A 14,101-nucleotide genomic window follows, 5' to 3' on the forward strand; every position below is an offset into this window, starting at 1 on the left:
TTTATTCGAATTGGGTTTTAGAGAGTTGCCACAGCCATCTCACTCCTATCCTGGGGGTTCAAAGGACAGGAGGTAACCTTGAACCCCAATCACAGAGTATTTCTGTCCTCCCCACTGGCATGGGTGTCTGAGCACCAGGATCCAGCCAAGCGTGAAGCTGCACCATTATTTTTCATCTACAAGAATGAAGCCCTTACTGTTTCCACTCAGTGGTCGAGTTCTGTATCATTTGCATCCCAAAAGGTCCCAGTTAATACAAGTGAGTGTACAGACCTGAGTTAGACATTTTTATTTGATGACAAATATCATAGGGAATAACAAAAATTACAACGGACAAACGAAGAATGGGATGTAGGCTGGGAAAAATGGGCAGTGGGTGCTTAGAGTCCCAGGCATGCTTCCTGGAATCTTGGGTATCTTTCAGGGGCGCCAGAGACCCTGCTTGTCTCCTGGAATCCCTTCCTGGGGGTTCTCAGAGACCCCAGCACTCTAGGTCAAGGGTTTCCCCGTAACAGAAGGTTAAGAGGTACGGGGATGGTTCAGACGGTGGCCTCAGCCTCAGTGGCTTCATCCTCCTCTTCTAGCAGGCTGTAGGAGGCATGACTCTGGCAGGGCCTTTGCAGTGGGTGAGCCAGCAGCTTGGCCATGCAGTTGTGCAGTTCCAGGGCTGGTCCGGCCAGCGCCACCTCATACTTGTAGCTGGTACCCTTAGTATCCAGACTGCCCATGAAGGCAAACATGTCCTGGGGGCCAGGAAGGGGCTTTTCAGGCTGGGATTCCCCTGAGAGGCTCTCCCTGACTCTGCAGGGCTTCACAGAGGAAGAAACATCAGGTGGGTTCAGAAGGATGAAGAGGAGTTTGCCAGGCAAAAAATACTGCCTTGTTTAGCAAACATTCCTTGTCCCCCAGTAAATGTTGGGGACCACCAAAAGATCAGCCCAAGAGTCCCCATTCGGGAGAGACACCATGGGATTCAGATAATCTCCTGCCCTCAAGCTGATTTCCTAAGATCAGGGAAAGTTTCCCAGAGAAATGTCTTTGTTTGGGGTATTGAGGAATGAGTAGGAACTGATCTCAACTTTTCTTGTTCACAGTTGGGTAAAGTGAAACCCAGAGCAATAAATAGCCCACTAAAGGTTTCACCTAATTCAGGGAGGGCTGGGGCATGAAGAATCAGCAGAGCCTAAAGAGTAGGGAGGGAGGGGTGCTCAGACAGGGGCAGACACAGGCACAAAGAGAGAAGCAGGAGGAACTGGGAGGAGGAAGGTAGGACTAAGTGCCTCCAGGGCCACCAAGCCAACAGCCCCCACCAGCTCACAGCTGACATATGAAATGGTTGCTGAATGACTGAATGACCCCATGCACAAGGTGGGTGGGTTGTGAGACATCCCATCTACATCCACATACCACCCACAGCCACCGGGGCCCCTTACCTTCCAAGTCATCTCCTCCTCCTTCTCATCCGCACCATTGTGGATGTAAACGATGTCGAAAAAGAAATACGGACACTGGAACATTTTCTACAGTGGAAGGACATCAGCCTTTGGGACTTGGGTCACTCCACACTCCCAAATCCCCAGTTTCTGCCTTGAACTCTGGGAACCTGCCCAAAGGTGCTACCCCGCCTCCTGTGGTTAGGAAAAGGCCCCTGGTGTTTACCCATCATCCTGCTGGCTCAGGCAGTCCTCCCTCTTATAGGCCTCACTAACCTTCATGGGCTCCGTCAGGGTAAACTGGGGCTGGCAGGGTGGACGGCTGTAGACAAGGATAATTCGGACCACGTATGGGGGTGGAATTGTCTGCACATTCTCTGTGACCGGAAGCTCAGTCTTCTGCTGGCTGCAACAGTGGGGAAGGGAACAAGTTAGGCTCCACATACCTAGTCATTCACCCTCAGAAAACCCAGCCCCCAATAAGGCAAGCAAGGCCCCACCTGACCCCAAGTTCACTGTTGCCTCTCAGCCTTCTGCCTGATATATCCTGTTCCATCGGGGAGATTTATTTTTTTTTAAAGATTTATTTATTTATTCATACAGAACTGGGGTAGAGGCCAGAGGTGTAGGGGTGGTGAGAGGATTCACCAGAGACAGAGTGGGGAGCAGAACAGGCAGATCGACGAAGTACACTGCTGAAGGGAGCAGCGGGTGAGACAGGAGAGGTCTGCCGCACCAGGTGGATCAGCTCGGGGGCTGGGGATCAAACTCGCACTGAAGTGACTGCAGCTCACTTGCAGTGCTATGTCCTAACCTGTTGCGCCACCAGGGAGGGCCCCCATCAGGGAGATTTAAATGCCCCCCAAAATACCCCCCATGCTGAGTTGGACCAGCCCTATCAGGTTAGGGGGGCCTTTGGCGAGAACTAGGTTTCATATGCTAAGGTAGTACCTACTTCTGCACTGTGATATGGCTGGACCTCATGTTAACCAAGAGATCTCACGTTGAGCATGTTCTTCATATGTAAAAAGCAAATCTGACCATCAACAAGAAAAAAGCTGATATCGCCTTAGAAAAATAGATAAAATTAGATAGATAAAAACTGACAAGTCACGGAAGGGACTCTTACAAGGATTAAAAGTAAATGGAACAAAGTTCAAAGGACAGCACAGCCAACCTACATATGGCCTCTTCCTCCTAGCAGACAGGCAGAATTTTCAATGTCAGCAACCCTGATGCTGGAGGAGATAAACAGGGTTACTTTCCTGAGAAAATGCTTTGGCAATGCCTGGCAAAATGAAAACACACTGCCTTGCTACTGACAAGCTACCCCATGGGTTTCCTTGCAAAACCCGAGTTGGCTGAAGCCGGTTAGTCACAACTGAAAAGGCAACACACGCTCCAAGACCACCACGAGGGGCCGGCGCACACTGTGGACAGCGAGGCCTGGTTTCCCTTGTTAAATGAAGGGGGAAAATAACAAAAGGATATTTCATGACGGGGAAATAATATACAATTCAAATGTCAGTGCTCATGAATTTTATCAGTACACGGCCACATCCATGAGACAAAGGAAGGCCTTTACCATGGCAGAGTCCAGCTGTTTCTACAAAGATCATGACACTTGTGAAGTGGAAAATATTTACTATCTGGGTGAAAACAGCAGAATGGAGGGGGGGGGGCAGGGGACTCACATGAGGCTGAAGAGACCTTCCAGATCTGGCAGGGGTGCTAAGGAGAAAACTGGTGGCAGAACACAGGTGGGCAGGGGTGGGTGCCTCAACCTAACTGCCAGAGGAGCCGAGGGGCTCCGAGTCACTGCCAGGCACCACTGTGCCAGAGACTGGTGACCCATCTGAACTGCTTGGCTTCTCTGAGTCTCAATGCTCCCACTGCACAGATCACAAAACACGGGGCTGGCACTGGCTGCATACAAGACCCTTGGTGACTCCAAGTTCCCCTTTCCCTTGGGGCCAGGGTTACCCTCCTTACAGTGAAAAACCAAAGGGGCCCCTGCCGTATCCTCCCAATCCTCACCGCTGTTTATGTTTTTAACTCACAGGGATCATACTCTATTCGAACTGGGGGCTATATAGGAACCTTTAATAATCACATTAGCATAGAATGTGCTGTGCCAGGGATGAAGGAGCCTGTAATGGTGATTGCAACTTTGCAGACACACATTGCACTTATAGAACACTTACTGTATACTCAAAGCATGAAGTGCTCCCCAGGTGGATGCATTTTGACACCCAGAGTCCAATTGGCTGAAGAGAACTTTATCTTCACAGCCACCCTGTGGAGTAGGCTTTGTGCCCCATTTTACAGACGAGGAACTGAAGCTCAGGGAGGTATCTGCCCATGCCTATCTCAACTCAGCTGGACCTGACCCAGCCTGAGCCAACTTCCTCCCTGGATCAGGATTCCCAGGGTCCTCAGAAAGGCTGACCCCCTCCACAGGGTGCCCCTGCCTGGAAGGATACTGAAGGTGGAACAGGAGGCCGTCTCCAGGTCATAGAGGCAGCTGCAGAGTTCACGGGGGTCAGAGGTCAGGCCGGACAGCTGCAGGGAAGCACAGGTCTCAATTAGGTGCTCCCCAGCACCCAGGGGACCCCATCTGGCCCCAGCCTCACCCAGGCTGTGTCGTCGTTCACCACCACCAGTGCAAATTCATGACTCTTGTCAATCTTGTGTTTTGTCCTTACAAACATCTCAATCATCTTCTGGGACACATTGAGGGCATTGGTTTTGGAACTGGGGAAGGATGAAGAGTGAGGGGTATGGTTAAGGCAAGGCACCCTGCCTGAATAAAAGGCATCCAGCTCAGGTTATAAAGCAAGAGGTTCATGGGATACCCCACAAACCTTGCCTTCTTTAAAAAAAAAAAAAAAAACTTGCCTTCTGACCCGCTCTCTCCCAAACGGGTCCCTCTGGCCAGCTGGGTCTCGGCTGATCTACCGAGAGCCACTCACCCCCATCTTCATTCAGCCACAATGAGGCCTTGCACTCAACCTCAGAGACCCCACTAGACTGGGTTTTGAGTCAGACTAACTGAATCTGGCTCTGCCCATTTGCTATGAAGCCTTGAACAAGTCGCTTTGCTTCTCAAACTGCCCAAGTCACTGCTCTGGGTGGTGAACGACAGCTCTCCCATGCATGGGACAGATGGGCTGTATCACTGGAGTTCCCACTGCCACTCTCTAGCACTATCTGGGACCAGGCCAGGCCAAGCAGTTGTGAGTTTCAGAGAGGAACCCATATTTGGGGGCTGAGTCTCTCCCAATGTGCCTACATATCCAAATGTCCCTCTTACCCATTAAATGATTCCAGCTTTGGCAGTGACATTTCCTCTGACAGGTCCAGGCAGATGATCTGCAAGGAAGCAGGAGGGCAGTGAGGGCACTGTGATTGGCAGCCAGCCTGAACCCCAGACCATTTTCTCAGCTCTCTGAGCTCTTGAAGCAACCCTTTCTGAAAAGACACTGTGAATTCCTCCACTTCCAGTCTACCCACTATCCTTCCAGCCAATCTTCCCACCCACTTTGGAAGGCTCAGGAGAAAAGTACCTTAATGAGCAAATAAATAAATCAGACATCTGACACAGAGCCAAAAAAAAACTGTTGTAGAACTGTAGTTTTGCCAAAGATGTGTCCACCAATGTACTTTTGTTTGAAATTAGGGTCTTTACAGACTTAACCAAGGTAGGATTATCTTGTTTCAATGAATAATGTCACTACGTGAAAAGACAGGAAAAAAGAGACACACAGAGGGGAAGATCAAGTGAAGACAGAGATAGAGACTAGACTGATACAGCTATGAATGCCTTGAATGCCCAGAAACTGGAAGAGGCAGGAAAGCTCATATGAGACTGCTAATAGATTGATTTGGGATTTCTAGCTTCCAGAAACTATAAGAGAATATATTTTTGTTGTTCTAAATTGCCCAGTTAGCAGTAATTTAGAGTAGCAGCCTTAGGAAAGTAATATACGGGAATGTTTACAACTGACAAGAATGTTTAACCAAAAGTTCTCTAATGGCTTAGAACCACAGTCCAAGCTTCCCTCTTCCCTTCTTTTTTTTATTTAAAGATTTATTTATTTATGGACACAGAACTGGGGCACTGGCCAGAGGTGCAGGGGGGTGAGAGGGTTCACCAGAGACAGAGTGGGGAGCAGAATAGGCAGACAACAAAGTACACTGCTGAAGGGAGCAGCAGGTGAGACAGGAGGGGTCTGCCATGCCATGTGGGTCACCTCCAGCAGGGATTCGAACTTGCACTGAAACAGCTGTGACTGTTCATAGTGCTGTGCTGTAACCCAATGCACTACTAGGGAGGACCTACTTACCACTTTCTCTGGACAGTTGACTCTTGGTGTCCGCACCTGGACCTCAGGAGCTGGTGGGGGCACCTGCCAGGGCTTCGGGCCTGTTCCTGGGACATTGGGAGTCCCATCATCAGCACTAGCTGCCTCACCCTCACCCTCACTGCGGCTGCCCACACTGGCTTGAGCCCCGGGTGCCCGGTCCTCAGCACCCTCAGGGTTGGAGCGTGTGCGGGGCCTGGGTTCAACTGACTGCTCCTCTTCCTCTTCTTCCTCTTCAGTTGGACTGCTGGATTCTGCCACCTCCATGACTCCTGATTGGACTGACGGAGCAGGAATGGGGGAAGCCAGGATGTTCCTCTTTAGGATGTTAAAAACATTTGGTTACCAGATAGGATGGTAGAGCCTGAATTTCTTAGTGCCTATAAGAGTCCCTCCTCTGGACCTCAATTTCTTCATCTGTGGAATGGGTGCATTTTAAACTTCTCAGCCTGCCATCCACTCTGATGTCAGTAGTAGTGTCCCATTTTTTCCAATAGGGAGAATCCTGCACCCCCCCACTTGGATAATGAAGACATCAAAGATGGGGCAGTTACCAGATTCCCAATAATATTGTTGGGAAGAAGGGCTCATTAGAGTTGCGAAGGTGTTAGGATAAAAATCGAGATCTACCAAAGGCCTCTTCTGACTCCAAATTGGGAAAGTGGGCCTGCCTGAAGTGACAGGTCATAGAATTCTGAGGGCCTGGCTCCAGCTATCCTGAACCAGTCTATAACCCACTAACTTCCCTTTCTTGCTTAATAAAGATTCAGTTGGGTTTTCTGTTTCTGAAACGGAAAAGGTTCGAATAAATAACGCATTAATGACTGCTCCGACTCTCCCCAGTTGGCGCTTCGCGCCTAAAGGGTCTCTGCACAGGGAGGGCAGTGGATGTGGGTATGACAGTTCCCTCTGAGGAAAGATAGGACACTAATGTAACGGTTGCCTATCTGGCCAATGGCTGCGAGATGCCCGGGATGGTCTCTGAGTATCTTGCAGTCCCATACAACCTCTAGGAAAACAAAGCCTAAGCTGCAACAAATGGGAGGGAGATTTGAAAAAAACCAAACCTGATGGCGGAAGCCTCAGATGAGGCGGCGATCTGGACCTCTGGACTGGGGACGCTCGACCTCTCGGGATGATAGGGATGGGTCCAGCGAGCTTTCACCACCTAATTCTCACCGTAACCTGAATCACCCTCCAACTCCTGAGCCGACTCCCTAGGGCGCCGCCATCTTCGCAGCCGGAAATTGCGTGTACGGATACGTGGCCTCCTGGGAAATGTAGTTCAGAGGACTACAGTGTCCGCGGGATGACGCGAGAAAGCCTTGGAAACGGATAGGCTGGAACTGTATTGGGGTGGGATTTTGAATGTGATGGACAGTGAGTGAGGCGGGACCTTGAATGTGATTGGCTAAAACAATAGCGGGCGGATCTTTCAATATTTCTGGATGCTGAAGATTTATGTATTTATACATACAGAACTGGAGTACAGGCCAGAGGTGCAGGGATGATGAGATGCTTTACTGAAGACAGAGTGGGGAGTGGAACAGGCAGATCGATCATGTACACTGCTGAGGGGAGCAGTGGGAGAGACAGGAGAGGTCTGCTGCTCCATGTGGGTCACCTCTGGGGCAGGGCATCGAACTTGCACTGAAGAGGCTATGGTCAGCTTGCAGTATTGCATCCTAACCCGTTGCGCCACCAGCGAGGGCTGGAGTAGGGTTTTCAATGGGATATAATGGGAAAGGCCGAGCATGCTATATATCAAATGAGTGGGATTGAGTTGGGGGAGGAGGGAAGAGACATTTCTAATTGGTGATTGGTGAGGTTAGTGGAGCTGATCTTGATTTTGGTCAGGTTGGGGGAGGTTTGAAGGCGTGACCCACGTCCCAGGGTCCCTCTGGGTTATTTAATTATACTCCTTACTTTACATATATTTGCAAAAATAAAAAATACTACCCTTTCTTCTTTATGCACACTTGTCCTCTTAGCCCAATTATCATTTAAAAAAAAGATTTATTTATTTATGCATACCGACTGGGGTGCAGGTCAGAGGTTCAGGGGCAGTGAGAGGATTCACCAGAGACAGAGTGGAGAGTAGAACATGCAGATTGATCTAGTACACTGTTAAAAGGAGCAGTGGGCATGTCAGGAGAGGTCTGCCAGCCATATGGATCACTTCCGGGGCTGGGGATGAACTCGCATACAAGCGACTGTAGCCAGATTGCAGTGCTGCGCTTTAACACATTGTGCCACCAGGGAGAGCCTACCATTTTCTTTTTTTTTTTTTTTTAGGATTTTTTTAAATGCATACAAGAACTGGGGTGTAGGCCAGAAGTAAGGAGAATAGGGAAAAGATTATCCACCAGAGACAGAGTGAGAGTGGGCAGAACAGGCAAATCTACTGAAATCCTTTGCTGAGCGGATCAGTCGGCAAAGCAGGAAAGATCTGCTGCGCCATGTGAATCAACTTCCTGGCGGTGGGTTCAACAAAGGTGCCATGGCTAGTGATAGGTTGATATCGCTGAGACTTTAACCCTTTGCTCCACCGGAGAGGCTTCCCAATTTCCATTTAAAAATCCATCTGAGAGCCCTCCCTGGTGACGAAGCAGGTTAAAGCACAGCACTAAGAAGACAAAGCCACTTCAGCACAAGTTCGATCCCCGGCCCAGGAGGTGACCCACATGGCGCGGCAGACCTCTCCTGCCCTGCCCACTGCTCCCCTCAGCAGTGTACTTCATCAGTCCAACTGTTCTGCTCTCTGCTCTGTCTCTGATGAATCCTCTTACCACCCCTGCACCTCTGGCCTGTACCCCAGCTCTGTATGCATAAAGAAATAAATCTTAAAAAAAAAATCAATCTGAGCCTTTGTTTCTTTTTCTTTCTTTCTTTCTTTTTTTTTTTAAGATTTATTTCTTTATGCAAACAGAGCTGGGGTACAGGCCAGAACTGCAAGAGTGGTGAGAGGATTCACCAGAGGCGGAGAAGAGAGCAGAACAGGTAGATTGTCTGAAGTATACTGATGAGGGGAGCAGCGGACTAGTCAGGAGTGGTCTGCTGTGCCATGTGGGTCACCTCCCTGGCTGGGATTGAACTAGTGCTGAGCTTCACAGTGCTGTGCTTTAATTGCACCACCAAGGAAGACCTGAGCCTTTGTTTCTTTGTTTGAAAAATAGTTATGCCCTGGGCCCTCCCTCGTGGCTCAGCAGGTTAAAGCACAGCACTGAGAATCTAAAGCCGCTTCCACATGTGTTCGATTCCCGCCTGGCCCGGAGGTGACCACATGGTGTGGCAGACCTCTCCTGACCCGCCTGCTGCTCCCCTCAGCAGTGTACTTCGTCGATCTGACTGTTCTGTTCCCCACTCTGTCTCTGGTGAAGCCTCTCACTGCCCCTGAGCTTCTGGCCTGTACCCCAGTTCTGTATGCACAAATAAATAAATCTTTTATTTTTATTTTTATTTTATTTTATTTTTTATTATTTTTATTATTTATTTATTTATTTATTTTTATTATTTTTTTTTAAGATTTATTTATTTGTGCATACACAACTGGGATACAGGCCAGAGGCTCAGGGGCGGTGAGAGGCTTCACCAGAGACAGAGTGAGGAACAGAACAGGCAGATCGACGAAGTACACTGCTGAGGGGAGCAGTGGGTGGGTCAGGAGAGGTCTGCCACGCCATGTGGTCACCTCCGGGGCAGGTGGGAATTGAACTCTTGCGGAAGCGGCTTCAGATTCTCAGTGCAGTGCTTTAACCCGCTACGCCACCAGGGAGGGCCCAAATAAATAAATCTTTAAAAAAATAGTTAAGCCCTTATTCAATGGTAGGCAAGAGGGACTGTGTAATTTGAGCCTTGAAGGATGGAGAATTTATGAGAAAAGCAAAAGGGAAAGCATTCTAGACTAAAAATAAAGGTCTGGAAGTTTGGAATAGCTTCAGAGTAGAGGTAACTTTAGTAGGTTGATCTGACTGGAGCTGAGCATGTGGATCAATCCTGCTGGGTACCCTCAAGTTAGAGAATTGCAACTTCTTTCCCTATCACCTTTTGACACAGAAGAAGCTTCATCCTTGAGACATCTGTCAGTGGGACCAGGAATATTCCTGCTACTCCAGTCTCTACAGAGTTCAAACCAGTTCTAGAAGAGAGAGTGTTTCAGGCAGAGATAACAACCTTGCCAAGGGCTCCGGGGTGTGAAAGACTTGAGAACCCTCAGCTGTCGGAAGAGTGGCTCATCCTAGCTAAAGCATGGTGTATACATGGATGCAGGTACTGGGTATGATTTTTAAAGGTCTTGAACTCCAGACTGAAGAGCTTGTAGTGTCTCCCAGGGGCAATGGGAAGCCATGGAGGGAAAGTATATGAGCAAGAAGGGTGAGCAGTGAGATCTCTGGTGCCTAAGTAGAAAAAGGAGGAGAGGTCCATTAGAGGTGTATGTAGGAAAAATGGGCAGGATGAAGAGACCATCTAGGCTCTGAGGAAACTAGCACTTAAGCAGGGGAAACAGCAGCTGGCATAGGAAGCAGAAATAGGACAGCCAGAGAAGGAGCAAGAGCAGGCATTATAATTCAGCTGCCTGATGGTGCCTGGCCATGTGCAAATTGCTTGCTGAAATTCCCATGACACTATAGAAAAATGCTATAATTATACCCACCTCAGGAAACAGGCTCAGAGTGGGATATCACTTGCTCAAGGTTTTCCATTCCAGATCTGTCTATAATTGAATGAACACTGTGACCGACACTATAGGGACAGGTGAATAAGCTCACAGAGGACGAGGTGACAAGCCTCAGCCCAGTGGAACATTCTGGCAACAAAGTCCAAGCGTCGGAAGTGGAGGAGTCATAAGCTGGGAAACTTCGATGAGGAGGGATTGGCATCAAGAGCTGGACACATATTCCCCACTGGGACCAAAGGAAGCCACTGTCCTTGAAGAGGAAACTGCACAATAACAAGTCATGTGATGAGGGGAGGGGGCTTCCTGTTTCCTGGCCCCTCCCAGGCCAGTCTTGGCCAGCCCAGGCCTGAACAAGCAGTAGCCAGAGTGATCCTAAGAGTGTTCAGAGAATCAGGCCTCTGACCAAGGTACTCCCAGAAAGACAGAGGAGAGTATACTGAGGGGATCCAGCCCAGGGATTAGGAGCTCCAGTTCGGGAGGCCCCTGGTGTGGGGAAGGGACTTTTTTTTTTTAATATTTATTTATTTATGCATATAGAACTGAGGTACAGGCCAGAGGTGCAGGGTTGGTGAGAGGATTCACCAGAGACAGAGTGGGGAGCAGAACAGGCAGACTGCGAAGTACACTGCTGAGGGGAGCAGCTGGCAGGTCAGGAGAGGTTTGCTGTGCCATGTGGGTCAGCTCCCTGACCAGGGATTGAACTCATGCTGAAGCTGTTGCAAGTGCAGTTAGCTTCATAGTGCTGTGCTTTAACCCAATGTGCCACCAGGGAGGGCCCAAAGAAGGGACTCTTGAAGTCCATGTCCTAGGTCCAGATAGGGGGGCAACAGGGCACAGAGGTATGAACCATAAAGGAGGCAGAGGGAAAGGGAGAGGTCAGGGAAACACTGGGAGGCAGTGAGTTGCCTGCCCAGGGTCGCATTCAAATGTGCCGAATCAGTATTTCCCACCCAAGACCCTTCTGGAGGGAGAAATGCCCATTTCGCAGAAGAGGAAATAGAGGCTCCCATTTGCTCCAAACAACAAAGACAAGACCAGGTTTTAACAGGTGAGGAAGGAGGAAGATTCCTTAGACATTGATTTCTGGACAGCATGAGCACCCGGGCCGCCCGGCCCCGAAGCCGGCGAGGGAGGCACGCCCTGCCTGTAAGTGTCGTCCCTCTCGGCCACACCCAGCTGTGTGGGACCCCAGGTCCAGCCCTGCCTGGCTCAGCGCTGGATTGTGGGGTTCATTTGTAGGCTGAGCTGGACCCTGTGGCAGAGAGTTCAGAGGAGGCAGAGGCAGTCAGTGGCAGCTCTGAGCTGGGCCCTGCGCCATTACAGGAGAGCGGCAAGCTGGAGCTGGGCCCAGAGGCAAAGACTGCTGTGCAGAGCCTGGGCAGCAGGTAAGGCATGCTAGGTCCTTGCCCCCGCTCCACTCTGGCGCATTTCCCATTGCGCCTGTGGATCTGCCGATGTCCTTCCCCTGTGCGCACACTCACAGCATGGCTCCCTGCTGTCCTCCTCTGCCTGCATTTCAAAGTCCTGCATGACGCAGCCTTGGCCCCTGTGTGCCCGCCACCCCAGCTGGCCCATTTCTAAAACCTTCCGTCTCTCACCACTTCATAGGACTAAGGAAGAAGCTGGTGGGGATGCTAACAAGAAACTGGCCTCTGCCCCCAAAGGGCCCCATGGGGCAGCAGAAGTCCACCAGGCCCCAGAGGCTGTCCAGCAGGGCAAGGAGACAGTCTCCCTGGAGCCTGGGGATGTGTTTCAGACTTTGCATCAAGCTCTGAGCTCCCTGGAGGCCACAGCTGCTGCCTGGCGCCTCCAGCCCCAGAGCTGCCCTGAGCCCGTGGAGGTGGAGGGCAGAAATGAAGGCGGCCCACGGCCCTGCTTGGAACAGGAGAGGGCCGGGGGTTGCCAGCGGGAGGCTGCCCGCCTGGCAGAGAGGAATGCCTGGTTGCGCCTGGCCCTAAGCAGCCGAGAAGACGAGCTCACTCGAATGCAGGTCTCCCTGCAGGCTACCCAGGCTGAGAAGGAAGCGCTGCAGAGAGAGGTGAGTGGGGATGGCTCCTAGCTGCCTCCTAGGGCCGCTTGTTTAGGAAGGAGGCAGGCCGGTACAGGCAACACCCAACTGTTCTTCAAAAAAACATTTATGCAGCACTGATAGTTGAGTTCCAGACAAAGGTCCCTTGCACTTATATTTAAGTGATCAGAGAGGCCCACCTAAGAGGTGATAAACCACAAAGGAAATAGAGGTTCAAGATTCTAGGGAAGAGCATTTCAGGTGGAGGGAACAGTCAAGGCAGAGGCCCTGAGGAGGGAATGTGATCGATCGGCATCTCCAAGGGACAGTGCGGTCGCCTATGTGGTGGTGAATGGGAGGAGACGAGGGAAGGAAGCTGATGGGTGGAGAGCCTGGCAGAGCATTGTGGGAGGTTTTGAACTTTTGCTCTGACTGGGGTGGGAGCCTGGAACCAGGGTTCTGATCTGGGAATGGGTGGGGACCTGACGCAGCGTTCACGGACGCCCTCTGGCGGTCCTGTGAGGAACAGCCTGTGGGGAAGCGAAGTCAGAGAGGAGGCTCTGGCCCTAATTTGGAGACGAAAAGACTGAACGATGGGAAAGCTGCGGGAGGCTCAGATGTAGCGGAAGAATGACCAGAAGCTGTTGGACCCTGACCTCCATGTAGGACCACAAGGGACCGTTCTCTGTCCGAGTCCAGAGCTGGAGAAGACCCCAGGATGGGAAGGACACATTTTGGCTTGCTCAGCATGGGCATGGAATCTAAAACCGTGGGGATGAATGAATGAAACTGCAGAATCAAATTGGCAAGACTGGGAGCCCAGCACAGGGCTGGGACCCATTTCCCTTTTCGGAAAAAAAAAAAGGCTTTTCTTTCCTGCCATCCCCTCCCATGCTAGCCCCTTTTGCAACCACCCAATCAGTTCTCAATACCAGCTGGTTCTTTTTTGTTGTTGTTTTGTCTCGTTTTTTTAATATTTGTCTTTATTTGTGCATACAAGAACTGGGGTGTGGTGTAGGTTAGAGGTGTGAGGGGTGAGAGTGTGGAGCAGAACAGGCAGATTGACAAAGTAAACTATTGAAGAGGTCTGCCAAGCCACGTGGGTCACCTCCCTGGCCAGTGGTTGAAGTCAAGCTCCAGTGGTTGGCAATAGCTTGATAGTGCTGAGACCTGATCCCTGCACCACCAGGGAAGCCCTCACATAAAAGTGAGATTATACTGCATTTGTCTTTCTTATTTATCTCTCTCTTCTCTGTCCAACTTATCTCACTTAGCATAATGATCTCAAGATCTATCCATGTTGCTCTTTTTTAAAAAAATATGTATTTATGCATACAGAACTGGGGTACAGGCCAGAGGCGCAGGGACGGTGAGAGGCTTCACCAGCGACAGAGTGGGGAGCAGAGCAGGCGGACAGATGAAGTACACTGCTGAGGGGAGCAGTGGGTGGGTCAGGAGAGGTCTGCCGCGCCATGTGGGTCACCTCTGGGGAGGGGATTGAACTCATGCTGAAGTGACTTTAGCTTCTCAGTGCTGTGCTTTAACTCACTGCGCCACCAGGGAGGGCTCCTCTTTGATAAGTATTCTTAGTAGTTTTGGACTAACTGTGTTTTGAAGA

At 50.4% G+C, this 14,101-nt stretch overlaps 2 protein-coding genes across 5 annotated transcripts in view; one reads left to right on the forward strand and one right to left on the reverse strand.

Annotated features, from left to right (window-relative positions):
- Window positions 1-274: 274 nt before the first annotated feature.
- On the reverse strand, window positions 275-7,050 carry BABAM1 (BRISC and BRCA1 A complex member 1). 3 transcript variants are annotated; one of them, XM_004688637.2, is made up of 9 exons: window positions 6,865-7,050; window positions 5,780-6,078; window positions 4,747-4,805; window positions 4,067-4,187; window positions 3,917-3,995; window positions 3,128-3,152; window positions 1,710-1,839; window positions 1,434-1,520; window positions 275-743 (listed from the first exon to the last, which is right to left on the reverse strand). In XM_004688637.2, the coding sequence occupies exons 2-9, from the start codon at window positions 6,062-6,064 to the stop codon at window positions 540-542; spliced, it is 990 nt and encodes a 329-aa protein (XP_004688694.1). In that variant the 5' UTR covers window positions 6,065-6,078; window positions 6,865-7,050; the 3' UTR covers window positions 275-539. The 3 variants fall into 3 exon arrangements, with proteins under 3 accessions (XP_004688694.1, XP_012584745.1, XP_012584744.1); XM_012729291.1 differs by having other exon boundaries at window positions 1,434-1,454; window positions 5,780-6,115; XM_012729290.1 differs by having other exon boundaries at window positions 5,780-6,115.
- A 3,791-nt stretch (window positions 7,051-10,841) lies between these two features.
- Window positions 10,842-14,101, forward strand: part of USHBP1 (Usher syndrome 1C binding protein 1) — a 9,204-nt gene continuing 5,944 nt past the window's right edge. For both annotated transcript variants that reach the window (XM_012728855.1, XM_004688638.2), the window contains exons 1-4: window positions 10,842-10,882; window positions 11,524-11,621; window positions 11,715-11,860; window positions 12,084-12,513. In XM_012728855.1, the coding sequence (XP_012584309.1) occupies window positions 11,568-11,621; window positions 11,715-11,860; window positions 12,084-12,513 (630 nt within the window). In that variant the 5' untranslated portion in view covers window positions 10,842-10,882; window positions 11,524-11,567. The remainder of the gene's footprint in view (window positions 10,883-11,523; window positions 11,622-11,714; window positions 11,861-12,083; window positions 12,514-14,101) is intronic.

This window comes from Condylura cristata, unplaced genomic scaffold (genome assembly GCF_000260355.1).
Source record: "Condylura cristata isolate star-nosed mole 26May11 unplaced genomic scaffold, ConCri1.0 scaffold00024, whole genome shotgun sequence".
Taxonomy (NCBI): Eukaryota; Metazoa; Chordata; class Mammalia; order Eulipotyphla; family Talpidae; genus Condylura; species Condylura cristata.

What these genes read in the sequence shown, in the direction of transcription:
- BABAM1 (XM_004688637.2), bottom strand. Translation starts at nt 6,064, where the DNA reads ATGGAGGTGGCAGAATCCAGCAGTCCAACTGAAGAGGAAGAAGAGGAA. An exon ending in TCAACTGTCCAGAGAAAGTG is followed by an intron (nt 4,806 to 5,779) that starts GTAAGTAGGTCC and finishes GCTTCCTTGCAG; the next exon opens with ATCATCTGCCTGGACCTGTC. An exon ending in AGGAGGAGATGACTTGGAAG is followed by an intron (nt 744 to 1,433) that starts GTAAGGGGCCCC and finishes CCTGGCCCCCAG; the next exon opens with GACATGTTTGCCTTCATGGG.